Genomic DNA, 19,112 nt, shown 5'->3' with positions numbered 1-19,112 from the left:
TTAACTGAAGTTAAGAAATAGCTTCATAAAAACCCTCAAAGTTACAAAGCCAGTGCAGCTGTGAGACATCAGACCGATCCTCTGCAGAGTAAAACGGATTATGTGGTGAGTTATTAATGCATGTGTATATATTAAAGCTGGATGCAATCGATTGGTTTAAGAGGCCACATTTGCGAAGCCTCGAACAGCTGCCACCTTAGCTTTTTGAAACCAAACATCACGCGCAAGAAACCGCGGGACAGTCCATGCTCATATCGTGGACATACCTTGCTTTACTGCCTTTCTGGACACTAATGGGGACCATAATTTAAAAACTGAAAATGATGTTGTTCTTATTAAGACAGTAGTGTCAAAATGCATCAAAAGCCCAGAAGATCATCGAAGTACATGGAGGACATTTACAACACACGCCGCCTCAGCAAAGCCACCAGTATCTGTGTGAACCCCACACGTGCATCACACATCTGAACCCCTCCTCGCGAACACCCAGAGACATACGAGCGCTTAATGAGCCCATCATGTTTGGACTATCTCACTGCAGCCGATAAAGCTCACAATCACAGCCTCATCTTCAACAATTTACACTAATGAGCTATATTGGCAGATATTTTATATTTTTTTTAAATTTTAATTAGTTTACCAAGTTTCTAAGGAGAAGTTGCTTTTGTATCTCATTGGACTGTAAATAAAGGAATTATTTAAATCCATAAACTAATCAGGAAAACAATTCCTGAGTCACAGATCAAGGGAGTCTATGGTTGCTTTCCCGTAGACTTCTATACAACAAATGTCTTTTTGTGACCAGGGGAGTCGCCCCCTGCTGACTATTAGAAAGACTGCAGGAAGCTACATCCGTTCTCTAATTTTATAATCTGATATAAAGCACTCCTATGTCAACACAGCCATAAAATCAGGCTTAGAAAGCCTCTATCCAATTTTGTCCTCTAGCATTTAGTTCTAGTCAAAAATAATAAACAGCACCCTCAAAATAAAAGTCCGCTTCTACAGCAGCTCAGGAAGTAAAGGTTTCATTTCAGTGTTTGAGCCTATTGCTCTAAACACCTTCACACTGATACACAATCTGTTTAGCAGGAAGTGTGAGGAGGAATCAGCCAGTGGTCTGTGGTATTTGAAGCACGAGTGTAACAGCTACAGACATCAGTATGAAGGTCCACACTGAGTGTGTTCGTTACAGAAAAAAAGGACAGTCTGGTTTAAAGTGAGGTTTTCACACACGGGCAGCAGTCTGCGGTGTGAGACAGACGGCGGCGTCACGGTGTGCAACAAAATCCCAGTGACATTCAGTGGGAAGCTGCACAGCCAGTCCATTCACAGCTGATGGAGTTTCTCCGATAACAGCCAAGCCTCTCTCTCACACACACTCACACACAGAGAAACACACTCACCGTGTGCGTGCAGAATCCATGTCCAGGACCAGCTTCGCTAAATGTTTCCTTTGTTTCTGGATATTTGGGATTTCCACCTGAGAGGACAGAGCAGAGATTTTCCTTCAGTCTGCTGTGTTAGTGTGAAAGAGGACAACAAACAGCCTCAGTATTGTGAGGCTTTGCACCTGTAGCAGCAGAATCAGTCTGGGCAGCACTTTCTCATTCTCATGGAGATTAGCTTACTGGCTAATTTGCAGAGCAATAAGTAGAGTTCATCAGAGAAGTCCCGTGTTTGGGGACTGGAGGCAGGAAGCTCCAATCTTCTTGCTATCAGTTTCTAACTTTTTATCACTTCAAAGTATTTTATTCATAGATACAGGGCACCTTAATGAGCAAAACTACACAACAGTCCTGTCATGCTGAAACAGCTCATACCTCGTGAGAATTAGTTGTCGCCCCCTTTCCTTCTTTTCTATTTTTCTATTAAAAAAATAATGAAAAATAAACCATTTTTATAATGTTTTTCTGCCCTGTTGAATTTCAGATGCTCTATAATCATATCACAATTATATTTCCACTTTTTCTTACCAGGACGCATTTTGGACTCCTTTTCTAATCAGATGCTTGCTGTTACTGCTGTTAATGTGACTGGAGCTCATTTATTAAACAGTTAGTCGCACGGCATTGTTTCTGTACCTCTGCGAGCTCGTACAAGGGTTCGGTCACGTCCCTCTCGATGGTGAGCTCGAACAAGATGAGCTCCTGAGCGAGCTTTTCCTGCGTGTCGCCGCAGAGCTTCAGCATCTTTCTGCAACAGGAAATATCACAGCGGATTCACCGAGTGCAACATACGCAGGTCAGTCAGTGTTACAGCTCGCTTCCTGGTTTGTAATATTGAGGTTTCTCTTGAATCACTGTGAAAAACTCATTTCTTTATAGTTTGCTTCTATAATATCTGTAGTTGGACACTGGCTGCTTTTTCACTCATGCTCAGTACAGTTCTTGTACCTAACCATTTTCAAATTGTTGTTTTAAGTCACTTAAAGTGACTCATGACTCAATCAAGCAATAAAAATGCAACTCAGACATTAAACCAGTGTTGTATCTGCACATAATAAACAATTATTAACTAGCAAAGAACCTTGCTTGTTGCAAAAGCACATAATTTCTTCCCATTTCTTTAGTTGAAGCCGTCTGACAGGCATAAAATACTATTTTTGCACCAACGAGGTGACTTCTAAAGAATGTCATTATATATCATTACAGATATTATTATTATACTCGGGATGTGAAAAGCAAATCAGTTCTGGGTCATAAAAATGTTCCTCTCTGCATCAGCCTTTCCAAAGAAAATGTTTCCAATCTCATCGATGATCAACAATAATGTAAATTACTGTGTGTGTGTGTGTGTGTGTGTGTGTGTGTGTGCGCGTGTGTTTACCCTAGCAGAGACTCGTCTCCGAGCACAGCTGCCCCCTCCACCATACATTGTGCTAGCGTTGCGAGCGGAAGCTTTTTCTGCACAGAAACACAAACAGTCGATGAATCAGCTGCAGTTCATAAATAAAACCACAAACACAGAGAAAACATCATAAAAGCATACGAAGATTATAAATTATCTTTAATATAAGTACCAGAAGTTAAAACACGTGCTCATGTCACATCAGTTCATCACTTTTTCAAACTTGTATTTTATTTTTAATTAATGAATTTTAAAAAAGCTTATTTTTCTCTCTTTTTTTCCTTGGCCTTCTCACGAGTTACTGTCTTGGTTCCATCTTAAAACATCTTCATCTCAGGCTCCTCTAAGCTTTAGGATGAAAACATTTTTAATCCAGTGAAGGATTAAAAAGATTAACTTTCCACAACACAAATGGCACATTATTGTGCAGCACTTGAATATTTTGTCACTCAGTCTCTTGGTTTGCAGGAAAATATTTTCTCTGTTTGTTTTTTTAAACATTTACTGGAGGATGAAACATGCTTTCCAATATCGTTGCTAATCACCTGTCAGTGTCCTTCTGTCCTCTCTGAAAGTCTTAAAATTTAATTTGTCATTAGGAAAACTTTTAGTCTGAGTTGTTATGAAATTACTGAGAGCACAATGAAGAAAAACTGGATAGGTAGAAAATGATTCATTTTCATTCTATTCCATTAAAATATAACAATAAATATTAAGTTGTGGCTGCTGCTGATTAGCATGCAATGTTTTTAAAACAAATCAATAAGACAAATGAAGAGCAGCAGCATGCTCTGACTGTAGAAATAAAGCGTAAAACATGCCCAGAGGGCAGATAAGTCTGCTGTTTACACCAATCCTGGAACATTTTACTTTGTATACTAAGATTTAACCGCATAAACTTCACTGCAGTATAACAACTATTGATCGATTTATTCAATTCATTTGAGCGTACACACAGGCCTCGATTTGCTTTTCTTGTGTTACTAACCATCGGTCACTAGTGGACATTCCAGACCCCCGGTTGCCTAGGTAACCCTCTAACGCATTTACCAACTTGTCATATGTCCGTCAACAGTGTTCTTTGCTGTCACTGGTCAGTGATACCCAAATTCTTACCACCTCTCTGCCCTTTCATATACATAAATGTAAAGCCAGAGGCAGAGAGACCAGCAGCAAGACCACGACACAGAACAGAGCAGGCATGAATGACAGCAGATGTGCCACTGAATTAACCAGCATGAAAGGATGAGCTAGGTAGAAGGTGGAAGTGGGTTGCAAAGTGGCCTGCAGATAACCATTAAATGTATGCAGACTAAAGCTGCCTACAGAAGCTGCCCTACGTGAGATTCGTCAGTAGGATATGAAGAAAGGTGTCAAATGAGCAATCAGTTTCTTCTTCACGTTTCTTCTAAGTCCCGTCGTTGTTGGACTTTTGGATGAGTTATAAAAAGATTCACGTCTTCTCTGAGGATTGGACCTCCCAGTGATCGTTTATTGGTTAGGCAAATGTGTAAACCTACCCCATCATATTTATGGCTCCAACCTAACATGGCCAAAATACTAAGGCTGTAAAAAAAAATGTATATGGTTGTAGATCATGTGATTTGTACCTTGATCAGCACACAAGCCCACACTGGTACGGTACAGCTCAGCTAAAATACCAGATGACAGAAAAGGTTTTATCAGATTTGTAGTGTTTATTTTCTCTCACCGAGGGTGACCTGACAGACTTCTTGTCCACGTCCACGCCCTGCTGGCCCTGCAGACAGGCGGTCAGCTTCTTGTGTGTGCTGTGGGAAACCTGCTTCACCAGCTCCAGACGTTTCTCCACCTGAAACACACACAGAAGGGAAGGAAGACAGAAAAGTCAGGGCACAGGCCTCAGCCAGAACCATGCACACACTGTGAGCTCCTTCCACTAATGCACAGCTTGTGTCAGCTTCAGTTACAGACATGCACTCAAACCTCAACCCAGAACAGGGTTAGATTTAAAAATAGAAACTCCATTTTTCCATCAGAGCTTTTCCCCCAATAAAACAACATCATTCTCAGTTGGTGTGAATGACGCCGCACCATTACCTGTTGGGCTTCAATGCGTCTCATTTCATTATTAAACCAGCTGAGTGGAAGCGATGTGTCTGCCACTCAGAGCATCATTAATCTGATCAATTACAATATCGCACCCCAAATCAATCAGCGAGGACGTTTCGCTTTTTGTCTCGCAAAGAGGTTCAATTTCAGCGTTCGTTAATGTTGCCCGAAGGCAGTTCAGAAAGCCATTAAAAATAACAAAATATATTAAAAAAAAATTCATGCATGCTGAATATTTTGCTCCACTAATGATTTTTCTTGTGAGATTTTTCTTGTGAGAAGCAGTGACTATCGAGCCAAAGAGGAAAAGCATTCGCACAAACACACAGATTCGATGAAGACTCATTAGTACCTGCAGCAGGTCTTCACTCAGCACTTCTGTTTTTTCAGCCCTGGAAGAAAAGAGAAGAGCGGCTGTTAGGGTGACAGAGAGAGGGAAACGTTAAAATTACAGAACTTGTTATTGTGGGAACTTGGCAAGTAGCGCACAAACCACTCAATCACTGTAATTGCATCATTTGCTCGACTTCTGTGCAAGAAATATAAAATGCTGCAGCTGCCTGGAGCTAATCGTGTAAGAGGAATGTTTATTTTCACAGTTGCACAGGACTCACGCTGGTCTGGTTTAATTACAAAGTCTCAAGTTGGCAATGTGACAGAAAACAGAGACTGACTGACACTTACAACATTTTTAAACTCTTTGACTTATCTTCCAATTATTTTATGGGTTGGGAATTTTTCTATCCTAATAACTAAATAAACAAATCTAAAAACTATCAGAATCATCTGAAAACACACAAAAAAGCTTCTTTTAGTTCATGGAAAACATCCAAAAACTCTGCTCCAAAAGTGAGTCAGTCTCCATAGACTCTCCCAATTTTACAGCCAAATAAACATGTTTATAGCCCGCTGCAAAGAAACGTTTTGGTCTCTATAGCTAAAGCTCCAGTCAGATAGTTAGCAACCAGTTGGCAACTGCCGGGCAACCACTGGTAGCTGTGAAAACCTCATCCACACAGGCCTAAAGACCAGTCAGTCCCCTGATGATAAGCAGCTGCTAGGAAAAAATGTGTGTCCGGGTCCCCCCAACCAGTTGGTGAGAGCTTGTTTGCTGTCAGTAGGTGAGATTAGTTCCCAAGAGGTTCTGCCCCAAAAGCCTCTTTAGAGTTGCTTTGGTTGCAACTGGTTGCCACCGTCCCCTGTAGTTTGTATGGAAGACACCAACTTATCTCCAACTAAAAAAAAAAAAGTGCAACAAATTCATCCTCAAAGTAAAACTGGCATCTTTTGCAGCACGTTGCTTTCTGAGATAAGGCACAGCTTCTATTTTGCAGGTGAGCAGTCTCGCCTTCCGGTCTGTAGCAACCAAAGCAATAACAAGGAGATATTTGATGCAGCAACCTTTTTGTGACTGATCTCATTTACAGTAGCAACAGCCAGCAACCTCCATCAACCGCTCGCCAGCAGTTTCACTTTCGTGTAACTCCACAGGGTGACATTATTTAACTCACAATTTCAGCGTGTATTTAGTTCCAAAACTATATTTTTTAGCGGGGCTTCTGCTTTGACTGATAAGTGGATGCTGAGTCAGGTAACCAGAGCCTATAGCTGTCTGCTAGGCCTCACCTCTGTCAGTTTAAACCACTGAATGTGACCTTTCAACCACATTTGCGCTGTTTGTTATTATTATTTAATACGTTTCTGTCTTGGTGATGCACCCATACAGCTTTTCGATTCAGCTTGCTTGCGTTAGCTGATAACTTAGCACTCCTCTATCTGGATCAACAAATATGCAATAAAATATTATAAAGACACTACGGTGGTGACTCAACAGAAGAAACTACCGGGAACTTCTAGTGACAACAAGAGAAATAACCCTTTACAGAGGCAAAGTGGGCAGTTCCTGATATTCTCAACCGTAGAGTGCAGGACTGAAGTGACTGATATTTGAAGGGGATCTAGACAACTGCACACCTGGCATGGCCATCAGCCACCAGCCAGCTATGAAGCAACAATTACAGTGTATGTGTGCCAGGGCTTCAGAGTCAAGTCACAAACCGAAATGCCAATGTTACCATAGAAACATGCTCCCAGTGGCAATGCAGTGTTACTGATATTAACTTTGTGTACTGTTGATTATGTTCAGTGAAGATGAAAGGATGTAAGGAGCAGAGGTAGTGAAGGTGGATGAGTTTAAATACCTGGTGTCAACCATTCAAAACAGTTCAAAGAAGAGATGAAGAAGAGAGTGTAGGCTGACAAAGACAGGATACTGGATTAATTTTACATTTCCAGAACTAAGTATGAAAGTATTACCCCAATAAAAATTTATTAAAAAATGTTAATGTTGCCTCTTTCAGAGTCAGACTTTCAGTTAGTGTGCATCAAAGTAGTAAACATATGTATACATATAAGAATGTTTCTTATTTATCTTTTCTTATTGTCAATAAATCCCACATTGACAAGAAGAAAGAATCGCCTCCTCAAGCTGACAATGGTTCATACTGAAGACGCAAGCCTTTAAAAACAACCCACAAATATATCATTTCATTTTCCAGAAAAAAAAGAGCTTAGTAGCCCTAAAACAGCTGCTCTCCGCAGGTTTCAGCAAATGTTTCTCAAACAAGAAGAAATGGAGCTTTTGTTGGAGACTATTATCTGCATCGCATTAATGTACACATGGTACTCTAGTGAGTTTTTCAGGCAGCAGGATGGTGTGTTTGTGAGATTGAACCATTATAAACCAGTGTATGTGTTCATGATAATGAAGAAACATGTCACCCAGTGCAACACTGATGTGTTTTTAATAGTTTCTGCACAACAATGAAGCTCGATAGCACGCAGGAATAAAAACTCTCAAGCTTTAAATGTGCAGACAACACATGGGTGTTGTTGTTATTCATGGGTGTTGTTGATATCAGGCTTTAACTAATGATGAATGATTTTAATCATACCAACGATGTAGCATTTAGAAAAACATATTCTACTCCATTATTTGATCACCAGTTCCTTCAGGAAGCCAAAGCGCCATGCACTGAAATAACACTAACAGACTGCAGCACTGCCTTCAGCAGCAGTTGAACAGCTGATGGAGATCAGTGTGGATATTTCGGATGCTAAGATGACCTGTAGGTTAATAACAAAGACAGCCTCTGGAGGAAAACGTTGCCTGGAGTGTCAGAAAGCCTTTAGACAATAGATCTGATAAGATGCATAACAACAAGCTGCAAATTTAAAATAAGGCAAAACCTGCAATTACTGGTCTTATTTCACCTGGCTAACGTTTGCAGAGATATTTATCTATTGGCATCTTCTTTTAACGCTAATAAGGAAGTTTTATGCATTTTTTAATTGTCCATTTCTTGAAAGTCTCTTAACATTTATGTCTATCTGCTGGTTTAGCATTGCTTACTCCTGCTTTAAAATCACAGGGGTCAGACAAAGACATCTGTGTCCAGTAAAGATGCACAAACCTACCCGTTTGAATTTCAAAATCAATCCAAACACCTGCTAAAACCAAATTTTTGCTCTTTCAAAGTTGACATGAATGCACGACAATTTATAAAGTTTCAAACATCAATCCTGAGATGAAAGACATGAAGGTTACAGTAAGTTTTTTCCCCCCACATAAGTATTTCATTATTTTTTGACAGTTCGAATGCGTTACTGTTAAATTTCCTCTGATGGCTGTTGCAGTATTCCTCTATTGTTGTTCATAAGCAAACACAAAAAGTCCGAGTGTATAAATAGCCAAAATGCTCATTTTTTGTTGCTTGTAAAACTAAACAATGATGAGAAATAGATCCAGCAGTTAAAGATGAACCACAGCATCCTCACCGCCGTACAGGTTCTTTCTTGGGTTACCTTTCCTTCTCTCGCTCTCTCTTGCACATTTCCCCCTGACAACCAGTTAGTTTAACAAAGTTCAGAGAACAGTTAAAACAAATCACAATGCAGATACTCGGAGCTGTAAATAGAACAGATGCAGGCAGATGAGTGGATATAAAAACAGAACCAACAGCATTGAAACTACACACACACAGCTACAGCAGACATTTCTTCTCTCTGAGAGAGAAGATTCAGCCTCACTCACACATCGATTATACATCAGGCATCAGTTTCCTAAAAGCATCTTAAGACGGTCTTTAGAGCGCTGTAATGCTCAGAGAGAAAATATGTTTGGGAGCTCTGGTTTCAGACTGAACTGCTGCAGACAGAAATGATTGTAACTTGAGGAAAAAATCAGAGTACAGCAATGAACCGAGGAACGACTGAGTGGCTTATCTGTCACTTATGAGTAGCAAAGTGCAATTTGGTGGGACCAGCTTAGCAAGTGGTTTCAGGTATCAGATCACCATGTGTCTTAATGGATATTTTCACGTGTATTTAACACTGTGCACTTGTGATCTGATAACCACGGATGCACTTGAAAACCAACTGTAAACCGGGCCAAGATAAAAAGACTAACTCTGTACCTTGTTAAAGTTTTTGTTCTGCTGAATTTTATCAGCCCTGATGTTACGCTCTGCTCTGAACAGCCTTTAGCAACTGTTTCAGTTTGTATTCAAAATATCAGTAGCAACACTGATAAACAGGTAAGTGTGAATCACCTGCGGTGCACTTCCTTCACCCCCGCAGACAGAGAAACCTGTTATTAAACAGGCAGATTAGGTTTTACAAGGTCACCTCCAGAGCCTGGAGTCTTAACTACAAGACTAATTCATTTATTTTACAAGGTCATTACCTTAATGCCTGATGTATCATATTTGACAAGTTGAGTTTTGTGAATTTGACATCAGTGTCACAAAAATTAAAATTCAATGTACTGAATGTAAATAGTTGGAACGTACTTACAGACCAGATTTGTGTGACTAAGGTCTTAAATAAAAATATTATTTACAGTTTTCCTTCACAGCAGATTAAAACTGTGTCAAAAGCATCCGTGAATAAAATTTTAAATAAAGCCAACTCTGTCTAAATGCTGGATTAGCAGAAACTCTTTGATGAATAGATGAAAATATGTTATTTTCAGTGTAACTAATATAATATATAAGTTAACACATTCAGCAGCCCTTTGCTTTCTGACCGAGAACACGCACCAGACCAGTCACACCTACCTTACCTGCCTTTCTGAGCAGCACAGACACATGTTCCCCTCTAAATGTACCTACTGCCACATACAGCTATACATTTCACTCAAATTTAGCTCAAATTCAAAATAAAAAATAAAACACAGAGTGAGCCTGCTGTGGCTCAGTGGACTTACACAACAATTCTTTTTCTGCTCGACCTCTTAGTCTTGCCAGAAATCTGCAGCTTTCTCCTCCACATCCCCCCTGCTCACAGAAAGGAGATCACCTGTTTTCAAGCAGGAGTTCTGTGACCACAAAGAGCAGAGAGGAGGTGGCGAAAGTGGGAGGAAGAGAGGGAGGGGAAGGGCGGCGTAAAGAATGAGACCTGACTATCTGGTCCTTTCACTCACTCATCGTCACCAGCCTCTGCTTTATGTTCCCCTCTGTGAACAGATTGGACTTTCAAATATGTACACATTATGTGTTTATGACTGAACAGACACACATCTCTTTCTCCCCAAAAGCCAACATTTTACATTTTGTAATATATTTAAATTCCAAGGGTGTCCTAATAGTTTTTCAGCCCTCAGTACTGAGTAAAAAGACCCATGCTCTGCTTGTATAAGCTGCGCTCTCAGATTCGTACCAGTGGAAACAAATTTATTTTTTCAAAGAATGGGCCATGGAATTTTCCACTGCCAATAAAGTCCAGTTTATCTAGCCTTAAGTGTTAGATTTAATCCTAAAATGTGAGTTGTAGCTTTCACTGTGAGGTGTTATCATGTTGCTTTTTTCACTCTAAAACTAAACATTCAGTTTGAGTCCAGATGAAATATTAAATTAAGTACTTCACTTTTCAGTTCAGCACATGGAAACTCGTTATTCTTGTGAAAACATGAATAAAGTTTTCTGTTCTGAAGATTATTCAGACCGTGTGGAGTGTTAGAGGAGATCCCAAATGCAGAGATGTGAAAGCAGACTGAGTGGAACTGAAAATAAACCCTTTATTGACTGGTTTCAAATTCTACAAGAGGCAAAACATAAAGTCCAACAAGGAAATACTGAAAACTACAAACATCTGAAATATAAAGCAAGAAACTACACAGGGGCAAGTCGGAGCAGCCACTCTCACAAAAGACAAGGGGAGGCAGTGACTATATATACACTGAAGGGCAATCAGAGAGACAGCTAGGGAGACTGAGACGGCTGAACTAAATCACAGAAGATGAGACCAGGGAAGAAAAACTTAAAACAAAGCACAAAGAACACTACGTTTCAAAATAAAGCAGGAAGTGTGATAAGTAAACTGGGAAAATACAGACACATGAATGAATTTGACACAAGAGGATGAAACAGTGAGGAAATAATTTAAGAGGAATAAACACCAAGAGTCAAGACTATGACAAGAGCAGTTCTGTGAGGCTGTACTTAAATAAAGTAGCACTATTAAGCCTACCCTTATCATGCTAACATGCTCACAGTGACAGTGCTAATATATCTTATGTTTAGCAGGTATAATATTTATCTTGTTCCATCAATTACTATGTTAGGATGCTAACATTTGAGCCACAAGATGTAATCTCTCCAGCGTGTCCTGGGTGCACCCTGGGACCTTGTCCCAGCAGAACATGCCCAGACACAGGAGGACACAGGATGTCTGAATGTTTCACCTCAGCTGGCTCCTTTTTATGCAGAGGAGTAGCGACTCCACTTTGAGGTGATTGACAGAATTCATCACCCGTCTCTAACGGAAAGCTAATTTCTGCTGCTTATATTGGTGATCTTATTCTTTCAGTCATTACTCAGACTCGTGACCACCGGTGAGAATAAGGGCATAGATCAAACCGGCAAATTGACACCTTTGCTTTTATGCACAGCTCTCTCTTCAACCCATCGCCCTAAACTCCCACTCCCCTAATGCTCCCCTGTGACTCATCACCTCAGTGTGGTGGAAAGGTTTGTGTGTTTCTGTCATTCCATGGGCTTTTATGTTGGTCCCCGTGAAAGCTAAAATAACAAGGGACCAGTTTACCCTGGCAAGGAGAGGATGACCCCACACTGGAACAAGACCTGGGTAGGAAGCTTGAGGGAGAGTGCTTGGTGGTCTTAGCCCATGGGGCCTGGCTAAGCACAGCCCAAATGTGTATCGGACAGCAGTCAAGACCGGAGGCCCTGATGGTCCAGTCCCCGGCTGCTGATGCTGGCTACTGAGGTTTACAGTTGGGATTTAATGATGTCTCCATGACATTGTGGTGCTGAATGACAGTGTTTCTGTTTGCAGTCACAGTTTCCTGCTTCAGTAACAAAACTGAACTTATTTCTGACACAATATGTACAAACCGCTGCTCTTTCTCTCCCTGAATTCGTCTTCTCTCTGGCACTAAAGAAGTCTAAGCAAGATTCACAGTCTCTGGATTTAACAACGAGATAATGATCCTTATGCAAACACAGAGATACACGCACGCACACTAATGATGAGGTTAGCAATTGCTCACCCGTCCTGGAAAGCCAGTTGCTGCAGAGAGATGGAGATTAATGCACGCGCACACATTGAATCCAAGCATGCTCAAATTCAATGCACATTGTCTCGTTCCCTTTCCTCAGTGACAGTTTTGTAGATTTCACCCAGGTACACACACAAACGTACACATCCACTTTGTCTCTTTCCAGGTGTGACATAATTAATGTGAAGGCTAACACAAGCAAAACAAACTGCTGTCTGCTGTCACGGTGAGTTTTCACACCCAGGAGATAAAAATTCAGACTGTGTGCATTATGTTTGCAAAAGCACCTGCATAACTGAGAATAACAATGTCTAACGGACAGTTGAATAAGTCTTCAGTTTGAACTGTCCTGTCCTCAATTACCAGAAGGAGGCAAGATTCCATAATACTTTGACCACACTTATCCCAGATGGAAAAGGATGTATTATTAACTGTATATTAAAGCTATAATGTGCCTGCAGTACGACTGGACACATGAATTTGAAGGTAGATTTCTATAATGTGGGTTTGGTAACTACAGCAGCAGCAGAGCAAGCATATGGACATACACCAGTCACCTTTCTGCAAATATAGGGGAAAAAGAGACATGTTTGCACACAGTTCATACCACTGTGATCAGAAATGCCCTTTGAAGCATCTCCATCTAAAGGTTTAATTCTCCAGTTAAAATGTTGTAATTCCCAGGAAACGTGTGCTGCTAGCAGTTCCTGATGCTTGCCTGCAACTCTGCATATCTGCACGTGTAAGGAGAAGGTCAGCTGTTTATGTTGTGCTGACGTTTCCACTCGGGGGATTTGGGCCTCGTAACGCAGCATGACTGGGGTCACAGCTGAGGAAGGGAGAGGCTAACAAACACATGGTTCATATTTTGGAAATGCCTGACTCAATGAAATAAGCAGCTACATGTTGTTGACGGCCGTGTTTGCTCCAGGAAAAAAAAAGTGGGCAAACAGGAGAAAGAGAGCCACGTGTGATGAGTCTAAACCGCACTCGTGATTCAGCTTGCTCTTCTACCCTTCTCACTGCAGGTTTTTTTTTGTTAATTGTTTGACACATCAAGGGCACTACAGCATCCTGAATCAAAGCCTCAGCAACAGAGTCGGTGCTTTACTGCGGCATCAGCTTCTGGCGTCACAGCCGGGATTCCCACCGGCACAGAGAGGCAAAGAGGGGGAGGCAGCGAGAGGTGATGAAGAATACAGAAGCAGAAGAAGATAACAGATGTGTAAAAGGGATTTTTCAGTCATAAATCTTGTGAGGGGGAGCTGAAGTGACAGAGGTTGGGAATACAGAGCGTTCTCTAAAATGACTCAATTCTGTTTCCCCCCATCTCGACAAAAAAAGTCTGTCTGAAAACTTTTTGCACAGGTAGTGCAGTAAAAAGAGTTTCTCTGAACAGCACTTGAGTTAAGTTATATCGCTAATAAAGTGCAATAACAGAAAAAGGGGTTTTTGGTATGAAGCAAAATGCTGATTTGTTTGAGGGAGTGAAAATAGAAGCATGTGGAGAATTCTGCACAATCCACATTTTTCGAGTTATAAGCAAAACATTTGCAATGTGACATTTTTTCTCGCTTTCCTGGAGTTGTCTTTAACTGCCTGAAAAATGTGAAAGCCCAATCCATCAGAGTCATTCAGAACATTAAAACTGTAATGAAACAACATAAGCCTTGTTTCTTCCTCGATTTTTCTCCAGTAAATGCTTCCAGGGGAGCTTTTTTATTTAAAGCCATTGTTTCTCTTACTGAAATATCTGTCAACACGCCACAGCAGCAGTTATGTGTCAGCGCTGCTCTTAAGTTCTTCAATCAACTTTACACAGCTTAACACTTGATGTGTTTTCACTGGTGCCGATCTAAACCTGCTCAGCAAACCAAAGACCTTTTTATAAACAGCCTCAGTGTTGACATATTAAACAGTAATGCACGTTGAAAGAGAAGAGAAAAAAAGGAATTCAAGGCCACATTCAGCGGCTTTGACTCATAATGCCAAGCCACACCATGTTTTCATCACTGGATTATTAAATTTTATTAAGGTTAATGTTTAAGCTACTCAGATCTTAATTATACCTGTTACAATAAATAAATACATTTAAGATTTAAAAAAGCGATGTAACGGAGTAGAAGTCTTAGGCTACATCCACACTAGCGCGGTTCTGTTATCCATTTGAAAATTTAAGATTGATTATTTTGTGTGATTATTTTCAAGATGCTTTTTAAGGCAAAGTCAATCAGACTTACATTTTTTCGTCAATTAATCAAGTGCATATGATTTCCTTCACTTTTAATTCCTATAGAAGCAGTAAGGCTATACTTAGTTTTTCACAGGACTGCGCAGAGTCCTGTGAGGACTATAGAGTGGAAAACATAAAATTATCAGGATCTAGAGCCTATCCCAGCTACCACTGGGTGAGGAGCAGGGCACACCCTGGACAGATCATCAGTCTGCTGCATTGCGAACACAGAGAGATAGACAACCATTCACACTCATAGGCAATTTATCATTACTAATTAACCTAACCCCACTAATAGCATGTCTTTGTACTGTGAGAGGACACACAACATGATGCTAACGCCACAAGGAAAAGCCAGATGATGAAGTCCACCTTACTGTGAGTCAGCATTGCTGACCACTGTACTGCTTCCTCGTTTGCTGTGGACAAGTGCTCTGCTGCTTGTGTTTAGACCCACAGACCCACAGCTAAAAGTTAGAAGCTGCTTATTTGTGTGGATTAGTTTATAAGTGTAGCTTATAATTATTAAATGTTTTCCCAATAGAAAACAGAAAAATACTACACTAACCTTTGTTGTGTTCTTATTGAAAATCAAGAAACTATTGCTGTGGTGATTTTGTGCTTCCAGATCAGTGATTCAGAATGAGACGATTTTATTCAAAATACATCAGCAGAATTTTCTCTGTAACCACCAGCGAGTGTTAACGAGTAAACAGGTGAACTGAGCTGAGAAATTCAAAGATTAGATTTATAAACTGAGAAAACACATCAGCGATGTTTTGACAGTTTGTGTCCTCAAAGGTGCTTTTTTTGTTTTGCTTCTCGCTCTTCTGCTGCCGGGGAGTTTCCATCAGTGACACAGAGATCCGACACTCAGAAGCTTCAAAGAAGAAACTGAACAACTCATCAACAGAGATTATTGTCCAAACTTTGCCTGTAAATAATTCACTTTGCGAATGTTATAAGACAAAGGAAGTGCATTTGGTAGGCCTTGAGGATGTACACGGTACTTTGTGAAAAGAAAACTGAACGTGGAAAATATAAATACTTGTAGTTCCTCGACTCTTATTGTAAAGGTGTTTCTAACACAGTGTTCAAATTCAGGCTCTACAATACACACAGTGAATACTATCAGCTAAACTACACTTCATATTCTAGACAACTCTATCAAATAAACCACATTCATCATTGCAATTAGACCTCAAAAGGCTACTAGGCAGAGACAAGCCATGTTTCTCTACTTTTTTGTCTATTATGAATAACAGCCATATATATGGTCATATGCTTTATCAAAAATGAAAGTTTTAAGCCTAATCTTAAAAATAGAGAGTGTCTGTCTCTCAAATCCAAACTGGGAGCTGGTTTCACAGAAGAGGGCCATTTTTACCTTGCTCAGTTTTTATATTTGCTTTTATACTTTTATGACTGTTTATGTCTAAATTTTATCTTACTATGTTTGCTATATATACATTTTTCTTATGTTTTATGGTATGTTTACGTGTTACTGTAAGGTGACCTTGAGGGTCTGAAAGGTGCCTATAAATAAAATGTAATTATTATTATTATTATTATTATTATTATTATTAAAAAAGCTGAAGGCTCTGCCTCCCATTCTACTTTTAAATGGTCTAGGAACCATAAGTAAGCTTGCATGGGGCCAGATTCTTCAAGACCTTTCATGTGAGGCGAAGGATTTTAAATTTGATCCTATATTTAAGAAACATACGATGAAGAGAAGCCAATATTGGAGAACTATGCTCCCAGTCTGCATCGTGGCTCAAGAGTTGGCAGTTCGCCTTGTAATCGGAAGGTTGCCGGTTCGAGCCCCGGCTGCAACAGTCTCGGTCGTTGTGTCCTTGGGCAAGACACTTCACTCGTTGCCTACTGGTGGTGGTCAGAGGGCCCGGTGGCGCCAGTGTCCGGCAGCCTTGTCTCTGTCAATGCGCCCCAGGGCAATGTAGCTTCCTATCCCCAGTGTGTGTGAATGGGTGGATGACTGAATGTGTAAAGTGCTTTGGGGTCCTTAGGAACTAAGTAAAGCGGCATACAAATACAGGCCATTTACCATAATATCTCCTATATGTGTATACAAAGCCCCTTTTATACATAATACCATGAATAGTAACTTTCCAGCTTTTTATTTAATATCACTGCAAATCATAACTGTACAAATATACTTATTCAAAACCGCAGACTGCATATAAAACACGGATGGGGCTTTGAGGTCAGGAATGGAAGTCCTTAAAAGTGCATTCATTCTAATGGCCAGTAGGGGGCGACTCCTCTAATCCGCCGCTTTCTTAATCTTTAATCTTGAATTTTTACCTTAGCTCAAATGGGAGGATAAAGCAAGTTGTGATTTAAAAGGTTTAAATTGAGTCTTCGCCAACTATCTTTTATACACAGTTTAAATTTAAACATATTCTTTAGTCCATTCCCTGAAAGCATCACATAGTAAATATGCACAAATGTCTGAAATTTAACAAACTTTACGTCTGTAGATATGGGATCCTTTAACACGGTCCAAACAGATGAGCTTATATTTGAAAACGTCTTATATGCTAAATACTTAATTCAGTCCACCTCGGGCAGGAAAATTGGTGCATGATGAAGGAAAAATGGTTCAAGGACAGAAAAGTCCCAGAGGAGAAACGTTTTAGGTGAAGTCAAATTACCCAGCATGCTTCTCTCTCACTGCTAACCAGGGTGGGGGTGGTTTTGGGGTTACTATGGAAACGGCAGAAGGATCAAGCGTGGAAGTGAAGAAGGAGGGTGAAGATGAATGAATAGCTGGAGTAAAGCGGAATCATTCCTCCACCGGCAGCCCGAGGTGCGGTGCCGGCGGTCGAGCTGTCGTTTGTCACAATGGCAGAACCAGCCGAGATGAGATCTGTATCTTTATGTCTATCACACACACACGCTCACATCTTCTTTTGGCTTCAAGGTCATTGCCTCTACTCTTTTGGTGACTGTGGAGTGGGGGTGGAATAATAAACCTTTGAACGACGAGTTCCTGGTGAGCTGACGTCTCACGAAGATGCAAATCTGTGAATAAAATGCGGGCACATGTGCCGTACGTGTGTGTGTGTGTGGATGAATAATAAACTTGTCAGAGAGATTCTCTCTCTCTGCAGATGAAAGCAATAAAAAGATCTTTTTCGACCATATTTTATTTATAGATGGCTCTATTTTCAGCTATTTGATCCACACTCAATATAAAACACTACGCGAGACAGATATTTCAAATTCAGCAGTCTTCAGAGCACAGTCAGTCTCTGAGCATTAAACATGCTGAACGTTATCCTCTGATTATTCACCGCTCCTTACTGCACGTTCATTAAACACCAAACTGCATATGTCAGCCCAGTCAGGCATGAACTGCAACAGTACTGCTGGTAAAAACAAACAGTTTGTTTTTTCATGATGAATTTTAACATTTTAATTTGAAATTTAATCCTCTTGAAAACTCTAATGTCAGCTAAACCCCGTTAGGACTTTGTGAAGTTTGAAAACTGAAAAGTTGTCTTCTCAGACTGTGGATATGACATCCCTTTACATCTAAGAGGCAGAATTACTAAACGGGGTGTGACTGCAATCCCCAAATGAAGCCTGTGTGCAAGTTCACTAAGGAAGATCTGCATTCACTCATCTGTCTTCTTGTCCAGGTGTTTGGCTGCTAGTATGTTAATTACATCACTTCCACTTTCCCACACTGTAAAACTCAACGACGACATCATTTCTGTATCTTCAATCAGTCTCCACGCTATAATCCTGCTCCTCATCTTTCATTCTCCCTTGCAGTGTGCTTTGTGCAACCCACCTGCTCACTCCATCTTATCTTCATCACCACTGGCATCTAGACTACAGGGGGGTCTTGCAATTCCCATCACCGCTGGGATTTCATTCTGCTGCGATGGGCCATCCGAGTCTAATTGCCAAATAGCATAACTGAATTCTGTATATCAATAAATGACAGTCAGCTCCTTCTAATGATCTCTCCGTATTGAGACAGCACTCATAGGTGTGGTTAGTTTTACAGGATTTTACAAAAGTTGTTTAACTGTTGGATGAATCCCTCTGGGTAGCTCATCATGATGAAGATCAGGTAATCCTGATTCACATATACTGGGATCACTGGTTTTGGGGATAATTATTACCAGGGACAAGAGATTTTTTTAGATTAAAATGATGTGACTATAGTGCACAGATACAAAACAAGACAACATGGGTAGTATTGCAATTTATGCTGCAAAATCTTTTAAAACCTAAAACATTTTCGGGCTAACTGAGTAATAAAATTTAATTCTTAGTGGAAAACAAAACAAAACACATGATGATATTCAGCCTTGTGCTGTCTACACA

The 19,112-nt window shown here is 40.4% G+C and overlaps 1 protein-coding gene across 3 annotated transcripts in view; it reads right to left on the bottom strand.

Moving 5' to 3' along the window:
- The window catches only part of LOC101463982 (rho GTPase-activating protein 44), a 93,918-nt gene that overhangs the window by 28,798 nt on the left and 46,008 nt on the right, over positions 1 to 19,112 (bottom strand). For 2 of the 3 annotated variants that reach the window (XM_012923217.3, XM_012923218.3), the window contains exons 1-6: positions 10,208 to 10,295; positions 5,294 to 5,333; positions 4,562 to 4,681; positions 2,830 to 2,906; positions 2,085 to 2,196; positions 1,407 to 1,483 (exon numbers count right to left, since the gene is read on the bottom strand). In XM_012923217.3, the coding sequence (XP_012778671.1) occupies positions 1,407 to 1,483; positions 2,085 to 2,196; positions 2,830 to 2,906; positions 4,562 to 4,681; positions 5,294 to 5,333; positions 10,208 to 10,272 (491 nt within the window). In that variant the 5' untranslated portion in view covers positions 10,273 to 10,295. Of the gene's footprint in view, positions 1 to 1,406; positions 1,484 to 2,084; positions 2,197 to 2,829; positions 2,907 to 4,561; positions 4,682 to 5,293; positions 5,334 to 10,207; positions 10,296 to 19,112 lie in introns of those variants that run through there. The other variant, XM_076887713.1, reaches the window with a different exon arrangement.

Source organism: Maylandia zebra, linkage group LG8 (assembly GCF_041146795.1).
Source record: "Maylandia zebra isolate NMK-2024a linkage group LG8, Mzebra_GT3a, whole genome shotgun sequence".
NCBI lineage: Eukaryota > Metazoa > Chordata > Actinopteri > Cichliformes > Cichlidae > Maylandia > Maylandia zebra.
Note: the sequence above shows the minus strand (reverse complement) of the source record. Positions and strands in the feature narration are given on the sequence as shown.